Source organism: Pyrgilauda ruficollis, unplaced genomic scaffold (genome assembly GCF_017590135.1).
Source record: "Pyrgilauda ruficollis isolate IOZ18807 unplaced genomic scaffold, ASM1759013v1 scaffold45, whole genome shotgun sequence".
In the NCBI taxonomy this organism is placed as follows: domain Eukaryota; kingdom Metazoa; phylum Chordata; class Aves; order Passeriformes; family Passeridae; genus Pyrgilauda; species Pyrgilauda ruficollis.
In genome coordinates, this window is record NW_024526044.1 from 586,237 (window position 1) to 601,098 (window position 14,862).

The following is a 14,862-nucleotide window of genomic DNA, read 5'->3' on the forward strand; positions in this document are numbered from 1 at the left end:
GTCTTTGATTTCAACACAGAGCAAAGGTTCACTTGAGAACACAAAAATGTGGAGAAGAGGAATCTCTGTCAATAAAAGCCTCATTTTGGAGGACAAAAGAACCCAGCAGAGTTTTCCTGGAGCAGTCCTAAAGCAAGAGTAGATCAAACCAGCAGTTCTTCCTAGAAACACTGTGCATGTACATTCAGTGAGTTTTTACACTTATGCCAAGCCACCCTGCAAATAAGATTGCTCCAGCAATTACTTATTTTCTCCTTCTGCTGAGTGATCAATGAGTTGTATGGATTTATCTTCCCCTTTGGGTTCACCATGGCTCAGGACATGAAGGCTCTCACACTGCCCTGGATGACAGCTCTGCAGATGGGACACAGCCTCAAATGGAGGGCACATTCTTCACAAGCTACCAGGTGGCCACAGGGAACAAACACAACAGACACATCTTTGTCCATGCACACTTTGCACATCCTCTCCTCTTGCAGCCGGCGGAGCTTTTCTTCTGTGCTCAGCTGAGACTCATCTTTACCAAAAAAAGAAAAAGAAAAAAAAAACAAACAAAAGCCCAAACTGTTAGTGTTTTGTCACAGCTCCAGAGTGTCGGTTGTGACAGCTTAGGAAGTCACACTGCAACTTGCCCATTGTTTTGTTCAGAGACTGTGAAGATGGCAAAAGTACCTCTAAGGCAAGTTTCATTTAAGCTGAAAAAACTGCAGCTATTGTAGACTGGCTTATCTACACAAGATTCAGCTTATCTACACTCACTAGACTGAGCAGGACACAGATCAACAGCATTTCCTGTGGTACATAAATTATCCCCATAAACTGGACTTTTTTTGTAACAGCTGCTTCACAGGGGCACTCCAATCCATGAGTAAGGGTTCCTGTGCTCAGGTACCACTCAAACTAGCATACAGCCCCCTTCAAAATTAAAAAAATTAGTTAGAATAATGACTACTGATACTGTTATTCTAGAACTCCTCCCAGTTATGCTTAGGCTCAATTCCCCACACTGCCAGCCCAGAGCACCTGATTCCTTTTGCTGCACAGGTCGCATTTCTTGTCTTGATGTTCCAGTCTCTCTCTGAACAGCACCTGTACAACCAGAAAAGAAGATGGTATTCAATGCTGCCTCCTTTATCCCTTTCCTGACAGTGAAAAGATTAAATACTCTGAACCTCAGAAGCATTTGGTTAAAAATTTCTTATCTTGGCCTGGCTTGGCTGATGTTCTCTGTGGTGCTTCAGCAGCTATGTGAGTTCACCTCCTTGCCAAGGCCTGTCTGTCCACATACATTCTCTCCTCAAAGGTGGTTTATCTATCACATCAGCTGGTCATTCCAGCTCCTGTGCTACTATTTAATCAAAATTTTAGTTTTCTGGAATTTTTTCCATGTTAGCTACAGAAGTGGCAGACCATGCTGTGGGGGCAGGAGCTTTGGAACTGCACATTCAAGTGAACTTTACTTGGCAAACAGACTTCACAAAACAGAAGTTAAGGAAAAAAATGTATTATCTAGACAAGAACTATGGCTATTTCTAAACAGGTTATTGATTCCAATTTTAAATAGGCTTAGAGTGATCATCCATCCTAGGAGCTTTGCTTCATACAACTGCCTGTGCCTGGATCATTTGTGCACAAGCCTGTACATTGTGGAGCTGCCAGTTACTGCAGGTCTGAGGGCAGCAGGAAACACCAAGGATATCCCCACCACAGCCCAGTGCAGGCAGATACAGCCACTGACATCCCAGCAACCACAGCTTCTCCAGGTTTCTTTAACTCAGAACCTCATTGCTCAGGCTCCCAAGGAAAGGCAGGCTTGGGGGCATTACCCCTCAATTCCAGCCTGGGCAGAGTGAAGGCAGACCCTCAGGACCCTCCCAGCAGTGCTCCAGGGGCAGTGAGGAAGAGGTTAAACACCCTCCAGCCCAGCTGTGAGTCAGGCCTACCTCTCCTTCTTCCTGCACTGCTGCTGGCCCCCCAGCCTGACTGCAGCAGGTCTGAAATCAGCTCAGACTCAGACAGGTAGAAAGTCCCAGTCAGCACAAATTTATTCTCTACCAGGTTTGCCACGCAGGTGGGGTCAAAGCCCATCTGCAGGACATTCTGCACTATGAGACTCTGATCCCCAGAAGGATGAGCCAGCAATTTCCAGTCCCTCAGAGGATCTGCAAAGCAGTGAACAGGTGCTTTACCAAAAAGGCAGAGATTTGGGCAAAAAAAAGAGTGCATTTCTTAAAGGTGTTCTACATAAAATGGCATTAATATATCCTAGAACACTTCTCAAGCTATCCACTTAGCTAGATTAACTTCCACATTTACTTTTTACTTCAAATCATAATTCACAAGGAAGTTAATCAAAGCCATTTTTGTAAAAGCCCAGACACTTGTTTTGGATGGTTTATTTCACTTTATCAGTGAACAGTCTCCTGTGTTTGGCATCACTCCAGAATCCTTATCTCTGTTTTCACATCCCAGAACAGAAGCCTCAGAACTGCTTTCATGAGCATCAAGTGGAACATCCCAATTGAAGCCTCTCCTACTTCAACCATTCATCAGTAACAACAGAAGTAGGAAATTCAGCTGGCAGTCTCTTCAAAGGTTCAAGTCTTGCTCAAGCTTATGGGAGCCAAACTTCACCTACTTACATTTCTGGGAGCAACTGATAAATGGGAATAAATCCCAGGAACAACGTTTTCATGAACATCTAGACCCTCTACTGTTCTCTGGTTTCTTATTAAGCATGTTTAAAGTGTTGTAGGGAAGGGCTTTACAGACAGAATCAACAGCAAGAGCATCAAAAGCCAAAGGTAAGTTAGGGAAGGACTCACAACTCACATGATTATCCAGACTAGATAAGTGTTTCTGGCCTTTTACTAAGAGATCTCACAAGAACAAGTAATTTTGTTTCTTGAGCTAGAGACCATTTCTTAAAACCAAAGCGAAACAGCTTCTAGAATATCAAAACATCTCACAAGCATCATGTGTACATAGGGCAGAGCAGCTGAGGTGGGCTGATGGAACTGAGACTACACCACATTCACCAGAAGATAAAACACCATGGAATTACAGCACTGACCTTGGGAAGGAGAGGAGTCTTGCTCAGTCTGATCCCAGGAATGTCTCTGAAAACGATACAGAAAGAGAAGCATGTGTTCAAAACCCTCCCATCTACCAAACCTAATCCACTACGCACAAAATGTTCACGACTCACAGGAGCCAGCAGGGTGCCAGAAAATGTCGCCTGAACGCTGTTAACAAATTCTCTCCCTCTTGAGTGCAGTAAAAATTCACACCTAGGAGCAGAGAAGTTGAAATACATTAGTACAGGCTCTCCCAAGTGCAAGTAGCAGTTTGAAATTTAGAAACAAAAGGCTGTAATGGGCAATGAGCAAACCTCTATATATCCATTAAAGACAGGGTATCAGGTGTTTCACCTGCCCACCTCTTGCACAAAGGCTGACAGTAAGAGGATCATGATCCCTCCCCCTAAATTCAGTCTCCATTTTGGCCCAAGATGAGCTCAGTTGTAACATGCTTTAGAATAGACCACAAGAACTGTGATGAGAGAGCAGTTCACAGGAAAGAAACAAGAACTGCTGCAGAACCCAAGGCTTACGGTACATCTCTTCTTGTACCTCAGAGTAGGAGTAATGAAAGCTCTTCTTTGATGCCAAAGAAAGTTATTTTAATTGAACTTTTAGATGATGAACTTTAGGTCAAATTAGAGAATCTCAGGTCTGAACTGTGCCATTCCACCTGAGCTTGAACACTTTATTTTGCTTTTAAGGTGAGAGGATATAAACATTTCTATCCTATGAAAGAAAAGTATCAGTGTGAAATGCATGACTTATCTTTTGGCCTTGCTAGGAAGGGTATTTGTTAACCAAGACTGACTTACTCTGGGTACCATTTGGCATGTTCCCTCCAAGGATCATCTCCAAAGGACCAGCTCCTCACTCCTCCATCACAGTAAAAACACCTCACTACATCTCCTCGTCCTGAAAGGGAGAGCAAGCAATTATTTATTTGATACCTGAGACACTACATGCCCTACACTAACCCTGGGTGAGACTCAGCACAAAACACAGGCTTTGGACAGAAGAGATGAACACATGACAATTTACTAACACAGTGCACGTTGTACAGGGGCAGGAACTCAGTCTGAGCTCCCAGAGCTGGCTGAGATGATTCTAGAAGGGGATCACAAGCTAACAGGCAGTATCCATGGGAGCAGCTAAGCTCCCATGCACAACACCCCAGCCAATCCCCCTGCCTGCCTTTGGGGCAGACCTGTAATTAGTTACAGCTGTGAACACACTTTGCTCACTAACCACAATCTGCCATAGATCAAATAATTCCTCTGGCTGGTCAATTCAGAGAGGAGTATCTCTTCAAACCTGTTGGCTAACCAGCAAATCATTCTCAAAGGGAAAGAATGCCATTATATTGATATTCACATGCATGTGATTACAATAAATGTTGCCAATTTTCCTCAACAAAAAAAAAGGATCTGATTTCTGTATTTCAGATTAAGAGTCCTTAGAGGAACAAGCCACAGCAACAGCCAGAGGGGCTGACTCAACACAGCTGTCACTCAGGTTTGGGGTTTTGAGAAGAAAAGGCTTCAGTGCAAGACACAGCCTATCCAAAACATGACACACCAAGCAAGCTCCTCAAGTCCTTTTAGAAGTGCAAGGAATAAATACACTCAATGGATTTTAAAGCACAACTTTTCTGTCTGTAAAACATCTGTTTAAAACACATCACCTTTTCCTCTCCTGCTGGCAAGGAGGTATTTACTAGTGGACCTCTCAGTACCCAAACAGGAGTTAAACACTGAAATGAGTTCTGCACAAGAGGAACAGCAAGAGGAACAGCACAGGCAGAAGGAAGGATGTGGTTTTTAACTACAATACATATGCACACAGGTATTTGTAAGAGCAATAAAACAGTGAAACTTTCAAAAGTTAACTCGAGTAAGAGTAAAGAACATTTCCCACCTACCTGTGTAAAAGAACCCTGCTCTAGCCAGTTGCTCTGGATGCACACTGGAATTTTGTGGCCAGTTCTCAAATGTAGACAGTCTCATCTCCTCTGTCACCATCTCGGGGTACTCTGGCTCGTTGGGCAGGGCTGTCTCCTCACTGACTATCCCCTGCAAGACACTCAGGAACTGCCCATCCACAGTGTCAAAGATCTCCTGCAGGGACAGCATCTCCTGGTTCCCAACATCCTCACCACGGATGTATTTACAGGAAGGGAAGAACCGCACGTGCTCTGTTATGGGGCAATCACCAGGTCTCCAGTCCTTCAGGACACCACCACAGCAGAAACACTGCACTTCATCCCCAGGGCCCACGTAGAAAAATCCAGCCTCCACCAGGTCCCGGGCAGACACAGGGGCAGTGGGGGGCCACTGCTGGAAAGTCCTCAGCCTTCTGGCCACGCTCCTCATGCTGGAATCGAAGAGCCGGCAGCGAGCAGCCCCGGGCTCTGCATCCCCCATGGCCGAGCTCTGCAAGAGAGGATGGGAGAGCCCAGGGCAGTCAGCTGCATTCCCAGCCCCCGGCAGCACTCACCCCGCGGGATTATTCCCCATTCCAGAAAGGTCCTGCTCGAAACAAAGCCCAGCTTGTTTGGGAATGGCAGCCCAGGCACGGATCTGGTGTTTCTGTACTCTGCTGTTGGACTTTTGCTGAGCATTCACTGGTGTCTGATGGGAAGAGTCCAGCGCTTTCCAAGGCCCTCTGTCAATTTACAGGAAAGATGGAACAGACAGGGGAGGGCAAAACCTGTGTTGCCTCCCAAGCTGAACCAAGCCAGCCTTTGGCATCTGATCTGCAAGATAAATCCCCAGCCATTTGGCTAAGCCTTTAAACTAGCATGAAAAAGGCTCTGCTTTTTATTCCCTAAGCCAAGCGTGTCATAACAAAACACAGAACAACCACACCCAAACAAATAATGTCTCGATCTCCCATTTACAGCCAAACACCACACAAAACATCACATTTCTCATGTTTTTATTATTGTCATGATTATTAAGCAGTAATTATCTAGAAATAGCTCTATAAACAAGAACTTTTCCAAGCCATGGCCTAAAACAATTAGGTACAGTTTCTATGAGGTGGTGTCCTTAAATCAAGGATTTTCTAGTTTTCATCATATTCTGCCTGTGCTACTTTTGTGCAAGAGGAAGAGTGAAATAAAAGAAGTTACCAAGTGCTTGATTCTCCAGGCTCTCACCCTGCTTAAGGTAACAGCCCTTCCCTGGGTGATTAAGCTGAACTGCAACTCAGCCACTGCTTCCAACACTTTCCCTAGGGCTAGCAAAGACACTTTCAAAAGACCCTACAATGACACAGCTGAGAACTAGGAACCATTTAATTCCTTTGGAGAGAAGTCCCTTCACAATGTGACTAAGTGAAAGGCGCAATCAACCCCGTTTTTTTAAGTTAAGGGCCCTCCAAATCCCTTCCCAGCTCAATAGGTGAGTTCAACTCAAGAAAGTGCAACTTCCTATTTACTGGTTATCAGGGTTAAGCATTATTAGAGCACAGCCCCCAAAATGTCACCTAGGAAAATGTTAAATCAAGGGAAAAAAATATAAATACGTGACTAAGTGATAGGCACAATCAACCCCGTTTTTTTTTTAAGTTAAGGGCCCTCCAAATCCCTTCCCAGCTCAATAGGTGAGTTCAACGCAAGGAAGTGCAACTTCCTATTTCTGGTTATCAGGGTTAAGCATTATTAGAGCACAGCCCCCAAAATGTCACCTAGGAAAATGTTAAATCAAGGGAAAAAAATATAAATACACACTTTTAAAGGTACCATTTTATGAGGTACATTAAAACACTGGTCCAGCACGTTAAAACAACAGATAACTACAGCAGTGCACAGTAAAATACAAACAATGGAGACCACAGATACAGCAGCTACTCTGCAGCAAACACCACCACAGAGACTCAGAGGCTTAAGAAACACTCAGGCCAGTAGCATCTCTGAAGAACTGTTTATCTTAATTAAGGGCTGCAGCACATTTAGGGAGGGAAAAAAGCTTACAGGTCATTTTAGTCACAAAACTCACAGCTGTCCTCCATAGGTATTACAAATTTAGTGAGATTTTAAAAGCAAAATCAAGCTTACTCAACCACATACCTTTCATAATAAAAGACAGCAAGGAAGAGAAAGCTCATTAGCAACCAGAATTCCCTTCTATAATGACAGGGACAGAAGCCAGGGCTGGGAGAAAAGGTTCTAAAAGTCTCTTTCAGAAATTGTACTTTATTTAAGACAATAAAGAAGCTACTCAAAAACTGTGTCACTGGCATAAGGAGAAGTCCACAGAGAAAGCAAGCTCTGAGGCCATTAGTCACTGATGGCCAGCAGAATTTGCAAGCCAAGCAGACTCAGGAGAGGCAGATTGTTTGCCTTCACAGCAGATTTTGCTCCCAGAACACAGGAGCTTGTTCATCAGGCACAGCTCCACAAGCAGTGCTGCTGTCATCTTAAGCCTAAACAAAGCAAAAGCTGTAACTCTTAAGCTACAACAAATTTTGGGTTGCACAGAGATGATGGCAAGGTTATCTTAGCCTTCCTCCACCTAGAAAACCCTTGAGAGCAAGCCTCACAGATTTTGCTTTGTGCCTTCACAAAGAAAATTATTTCTTCCACAAAAGATTTTTTTAATAAGAGGTGCAACATAGGAGAACAAATATATTTATCTTTTGTTTATTAAGAAGTCCATTGTGGTTAACCTGCATATTCATATACTCTGTAGAAGATTCATTACCTCTGCCAATGAGACTCCCCAAACCAAATTAAAGGTCTAAATAGCTATAACACTACTAAAAACCAATATTCAACCACAACCCACTACTTGCATAGGAATACAAAGCCAAAACAACATTACAGTTCATAGCAACAATTAGCACAATAAAAATATTCCTTAAAAAAACCCAAACTTTACCTGAAACATGTTAACTAAACCCCAGAAAGCTTCCATAATTTACAACTCTCTCAACATCACAAGCTTCACACAAAAAAATCTTCTCTCCTCAGGTATTTCTCCCAAAACAGAAACACTGCCAAGGAGTGAGTGAGCCCACCAGCCTCAGAGGCAAGCCCATACAATCATTCCCATTAAAAAGAAGTGTTGGGTTTTTTGCTAATTAAATACTCACTAATGAAAGCCCCTGAGCAGTAGAGGGCAGTGCTTTTATATGACATTTACAGAATATTGTAACAAGAGAATGTGCTGGGGAGGTTTGTCCTTAGTGAATTTCTCTGTAATAAAATATATATAAAGATAATTGCACATTATCTTCCATGTCCTTTCTAAGTCTAAGCTGATTTTTGAAGAATGCATCCTAAAAATCCAAGGGACAGAACTAACAAAATCCCTCCTGCAGAGGCTTTTTGGGGTCTGCTGATGGGTTCTAGCAAATCACCTGTTAATTAACAAGAGTGATTGATAATTCTGAATTTTTAAAGCATTTTACAAGCAATGACCTCATCTTCTACTGCTTATAACAACCTGGCTTCTCAAAGGTGTGCACAATTCCACCTATTTTAGGGGAAGCCCCAGCCTGATTGTTAAAGAGGGAAAAGCTGTATAACTCTCACAGGAGCTCAAATGCAGCTTCTAAGTTAATTGACAACACTGGCCTGTTTCTGGCAGTGGTTATTTGGTTTGGGTTTTTTTCTTGTATACATAATATTCTTCCATCATAAAAACTTCAGGCCAGGTTTAGGGTTGATTATCTGTGGGGTTACACCCATGTGGTTTTGTGGGGAACATTTCAGCAACAGAGGAAAGCTGAGGAGGACCAGTGAGATCTGTAGCAGATGAAATTACTCCAAGTGTGGTGCTGAGAGCAAGTAAAAACAAGTCACCATGTATAAATGATAGGGTTTTATTTTAGCACACCAAAATCTGGAAAGCAAATAACATATTCAGTAATCTGTTGTATGCAACTTAGACTGATCTTTTTTAGTAAGTCATACATTTTCAATTTCTTTTCAGAGCATTGAGATGTCCTACTGAACTTCTGAATGCTTCTTAAAATGAGGAGTGTCATGAGCTAGTGATAAACAAATGTGAGAATCAGTAAACATCAATCAGGAGTCCAGGTCAGATCAGTGATAATGATCAACACTGCCATCACTAGACAGTGATTGGAAACACTCAATGAAGAAAGTAATATAAACATAATTAAGCAAAAATCTGCTTGCTATTATCAACCTGATTTGGAAGGAAAACAATCAATAAATACAAGGGCCAGAGTATATCTGGAGACAGCATAATGAAGAGCTTGAAAGCACTGAAGTGACTGGAGGCCCTGGAAAAACTCCAGCAGAATTCAGCATCTCCACCCTAGAGGTGCTACACAGCTGTGAGGGGCTGAAGCTGTTCTGTGTGGCTTAGCTCAAAGTAGACTATTGTGCTTTCTTCAATAAATTAAGAGTTTACTCAGGAAAGAGGCTTTTATAACAGGAGGAAAAAAAGGTATCAGTTGGCCTTGGTGAAGAAATGATGGAGCACAAAAGGAGACACCATAGCTTGCCACTGCACTGATGGGTAAAGGGACTGGGTATCAAGCAAATTTATGGCACAGTTCCCATTCCCACTTGCTCAGATGTTAGCCACTATTAAGATGTGGATCCATTTTTCAGAATAAAACATTCAGACTCCGTGATGTAACTGCTTTGCAGCCTGCAGCAGAGTAGACAAAATTATACCTGAAGCCCTAAACACAGATGGCTGCTGCTGTTTCTCCATTTAGGGTCTCTCTTTTCCTCTTCTGGCTGCCTCTTCCTTGCGTGTTGTCCTCCCCCTTCCTTCCCCCGAAGGGCCTGCTGGTCTGATCCTGCAGAGCGGCACCTGCAGTGCTGCTCTCTGGGGAGCTCCTGCCACAGGAACACCCAGGAGGAGCCCGTCTGCTCAGCTGCCTCCCAGGGCAGCCCTGAGGGACCAAAGCACACTGCTGGCTGCTGACACACAGCTCCAGAGCATCCCTGAAACAAACCCACTGCGGACAGGAAACAGGATCCAACTCAGTGAATAGTGACAAAGCACACTGAAAAGTGACTGGTCACCCCTGGGACAAACACAGAGCCATTTCCTCAGGGCAGGGCAAAGCTCAGAAGTCTTACTTTGCTGTTTCATGCAGCTCAAGCTTTTCTTTTCCCATAACAAGTTCTGCCATACATCTACAGTGATCTCCTCTGCCTATCAACAGCTTCCTTGCTGTGCATCCCTCAGTAGACTTTTCAATAATAACCCAAAAAAATCAACACATTAATTATAATAAATGGTTTATTTCTCCTCACATTAACAATCATTCATTCAGAAAGCCTGGAAATGTTGCTATGAAGTAAATCACAGAATACTAGAATGGTTTGGGTTGGAAGGGACCTTAAAGTTCATCTCATTGCAACCCCTGCCATGGGCAGGGACACCTTCCACTACCCCAGGCTGCTCCAAGCCCCATCCAACCTGGCCTTGGACACTTCCAGGGATGGGGCAGCCACAGTTTCCCTGAGTAATCTGTGCCAGGGCCCCAGCACCATCTGAGTAAAGAACTTCTTCCTAATATCAAACCCAGACTTCTCCTCTTTTAGTTTAAAACCATTTTCCCTTACCCTATCACTGCATGCTCTTGTAAGAAGTACACATACTACACATAGAGACTGCTGGAACTAATGCACAGGTGAGTAACAAATACCTGTTTTGTGAAGTGATTTCCTAGGGATTCAAATCTTTTCATCTTCTGCCCTAATTCTTTCCCCTGGCCCCCACTACTATGGCATTTGATTGCCTCAAAACTTTAGGTATTGTAATAGTTAGGAATAGCTAAATGTAGCTTGCAACGTGATTCATGAAAGTGCTTCAAATCAAATCCTATTAATATCCCAGCCCACAGAACAGAACACAGTACATATGAAAAGGAAAATCTGCAAAGCACAGCAGATACTCAAAAAATCAGTAGAGGAACTGGTCTTAAAATCTAAAAAAACTTCATGGTTTCAGTGTCCAGCCTCTTATAAAAATATTTCTGCTATTGAAGAGTGGGTTGACCACTGTTCACTTCTTTTTCAAAGGAAAGTGTTTGTAGAAAATAGCTTTTCTTTTATTTTTCTAAATGTCTTTTGGAGCTGAAAAATGTGAGTTTCTTTTTCAAGGGTTATTTTTTCTCTTTATTCACTTTTCTAGCCCTTCTTGCCCTTACTGGTGAACCCGATAATCATGAGGGGAAAAAAAAAAGAAATTAAGAACAACCCCAAACCCCATCCATTATTTGCCGTCTTTCTTTGTTTCCCGTAACATTCTGAATACTTGAAAAAAATCTGTAAAAATTCACTGCTGCTGCAAATTGAGCAAACTATTTTCAGTTTTCAACAGATTAACAATCCAGTGATCCAAAGAGCATGCAGAGTGCTTAGAGGCCTGAGCAGTAGCACAGGAATTGGGAATACAAATTTAAATTTGAGGAGAGAACTGTAGGGCTAAGTACATTCCCACAGTGAGTGTGGAAAACATAAATTATATTCCCTTGCTTTTTTCCTTCCTAAGTAGCACCTGGTAGGTTTCCCCAAGATTGAATTGCACCTCTTCCTCTCCCTCTGACTGACTTGGATAATTTCCCAATTCCTTCTGATTCTGACATGGAGGAGCCTCACATTTGAGCTCTGTTCCCTTTACCTGCTCCAAGGCAGGAGGCAGAGGAGCAGAAGACCTGGAGGTTCACATAAACTGAGTGGCATTGCAACTCCAAATTATTCACATATAAAACTAACAGCTCCTCAGAAGAGATTCTTACCCACTTGTGGCCACAGTTCCAACATTCAGCCATTAAATTACCTGTAAAGAAGGATTTGTCAAGCTTTGTTGTGATTCTAATAGAGCTCATCCTACTTTATAACTGGCAGAAAATCAGCTATCAAGAATTACAGAACATGTGATTTTCCAATTAAATCCTGCTATAGTTTAGACTGTATTTTTATTGCAGAGAATGTGCCTGGCTGCCTGAATATTGCTTGGGCAACAGGCAGAAAGATCTATTCTTGAGCTATTCACACTACAATCATCTGCTTTTCTCCATGCAAATTGGCTTGGAATGAGTTTATTTTGTCCCTATATCAATAATCAATAGCAAGACTGAAAGACGAGGAAGAAAGACAACAGAGCAACCTGAAGTCACTGCAAAGAGCTGAAGGGAAAAAAGCACTGACCTTACAATTTCATGGAAACCCCAGACAGCAGCAAGAAGGAGTTGCCAAGGATGAAGAGCAAGAGGGAGACAGGGGAGAATCCCTCTGCTCAGTCATTGCTCTGTTGAGCTCCTTGCCACAGCTTTCCAAGGAATTTGTCTTGCAGGGAACAGCATGTGTGGTGCTGATGTCAGATGGGATCTGTTCACAGGCCACACTCTTTGCATATGATTTCCCTCCTCATGTTTTCACAAACAATGTGTCAGTGACATGAGAAACAGGAGAGGAGAACAGATACAATTTCTCTTTTGCAGCGTGTCTGCTTTAATTTTTCACCCTAAAATGATGGAAGTGAATGCTGGATCCTTGGTTTGGGAACATTCTGCAGGGGTGTAGGGTGCAGGAGGGAGATTATCCCATTATGGCAATATTTGATTTTCTTCCATGTTCATAACAGAGAGGGCTGCATAAAATTCCTGTAAAACCTATATTAAAACCAAATAATAAAAACACCAATAAAAATATGCTGCAGTTTACACATGAACTTTTCTGAGATATCAGAGAGTGTTAGCAAAGGAAGAAAAAGTACAACTTTTTCTTAAACTAGAAGAACACATTTCATTCAACGAAAACAGAACCAAACCCCATGTTTCCCCCTAGGTTACAGTGTTACACTCCAAGAGTATCCTAAGTTATATAATCCATATAAAAATATGAATATTGCCTTATCCATATCCTTCAACTGAGACTTTTCATCTTACTGGTTTTATTTCTAAAAGACCATGCACTTCTCAACGGATAGACAAGATCATTCTTAGCATTACCAGGAAGAAAAAAATTCAGATTTTCCAAATGCAACAGAAAAGAATATTCCCACAAAGACTTAGATGTGTACATGCATGTACACGTGTGACATGCTGCCTTCGGCTCTAACCTCACAGGTACAGCCTAAGAGCCCCCTGTGTGTTGGGATGCTGAAGCACAGAGCTCTAACATTCTGCCCACATGCTCTCCTGGCGAGGATGATTCATAGTCACATCGTTTCTATATCGAGATGTGAACATACACAATCACATGGACTTCGGAGCAGTGCCCATCACCCAGGCACCCAGCCTTTCCCTTCTCCTTCTGCACACAGGTTCCTCTCTCCAGCCAGGCTGATCACTTTTTTTGTCCTGTTTCTTGAAGCTCTGTTCTTTGGACAGACTTTCCAGCTCGCTCAGGGAGTGCCCACAGCAGGGATTTATTGACTTGCTCCAAAATTACACTGAAGGCAAACAGAGTTGGAACAGGCCAGCTTGGAGCAACCTGGTCTGGTGGGAGCTGTCCCTGCCCACGGCTGGGATTGGAACAAGTTGATCTCTGAGGTGTCTTCCAACCCAAACCAGTTGGGATTCTAGGAAAATACCAATTATTACTTGCTACCCAAGTCAAACAGAGAAGCCAAGGCATGTCCAGGTGCTGAGGATTAAAGCACCACTCTTTCTTCCTTATCTCTCGATGTCTGATCAGAAAAAGGACAAAAGTGGACTCTTCATTTCAGATATTTTATTAGAATGGTAAGTACAAACTCAAACTCACAGTTTCCAAACGTGTGAACACAGAGAAGACTCTGGTTTTAACTGTGTCTAAATGAAAGCATGATTGTGTTGTTTAGCATATTCCACAAGGACCAGAATTTGCCACTTTCACCCCCAAAACTAAGCACAGAGATATTGCAAGACTTTGTAACTAGCAGGACTTAGACCTTGACCCCGTTGAAATCAACATAAACTGGCCTAAGGGGTCCAAATCCCACCCAGCTTCTACAAAACAGCTGGAAGAGAGGAAAAAAAAATTATCTGATAAAAACCCATGTTGAGGGTGGCTGCTGCCAGTGGTCAGACTGGCTGTGTGAGGGAAAGTTGGTCTCCCAGAGCTGTTGGGTGAGCCAGAACAGGCTCCCCAGGAAAGTGAGCACAGCACGGAGCCTGATGGAGCTCAAGATTTGGACAATGCTCAGACACACGGTGGGATGGCTGCGGGTGTCCTGTGCCAGACCAGGAATTGGGTTTTGATGATGCTTGACAGGCTGCACCTGGGATAGTTTAGGCTGGGTATCAGGAGGAATTCCTTCACAGAAAGAGTGGGTAGACATTGGAATGGGGGGCCCCAGAGAGGCAGGGGAGTGGCCTGGCACTCAGTGCCCTGATGTGGCTGACCAGGGTGCTGGGTACAGGCTGGGCTTGATGGTCTCAGAGTTGATAGTCTCAGAGTTGATGGTCTCTCCAAGTCATCCGGGATCCTGGGTTCCTTCCAGCTCGGGAAGCTCAGTGATTCTGTCTCAGTGATCCTCTGAACCTGCACAGCCAAGCCTGTGGGCAGAGTCCCTGCAAAGACTGAGGGAGGAACAGAATCAGAGAATGTTCTCAGCTGGGAGAGACCCACAGGATCATCGAGTCCGATCCTGGGCCTGCACAGGACACCCAAGAATCCCTCCATGTGCCGTTATCCACACGGATATCGAGCGGGTACCCACGCGAGTATCTCCAGCAATCCGGCTCGCCGCTGCGACCCCATCCCTGGGGAGCCCATACTATTGCCCGACCACGCTGTGGGCGAAGAACCCCTTCCTCCCGCGGCAGTCGCACACAGCAGCGAGCCGTGCCCTCAGCC

The 14,862-nt window shown here is 43.6% G+C and overlaps 1 protein-coding gene across 1 annotated transcript; it reads right to left on the reverse strand.

The window, feature by feature from the left end:
• Positions 1-314: 314 nt before the first annotated feature.
• Positions 315-7,999, reverse strand: BIRC7 (baculoviral IAP repeat containing 7). The gene is made up of 8 exons (XM_041478553.1): positions 7,964-7,999; positions 5,002-5,512; positions 3,896-3,995; positions 3,209-3,290; positions 3,074-3,119; positions 1,944-2,162; positions 1,024-1,089; positions 315-517 (listed from the first exon to the last, which is right to left on the reverse strand). Exons 1-8 carry the CDS (start codon positions 7,997-7,999, stop codon positions 315-317), a joined length of 1,263 nt encoding a protein of 420 aa, XP_041334487.1.
• Between the last annotated feature and the right edge of the window lie 6,863 nt (positions 8,000-14,862).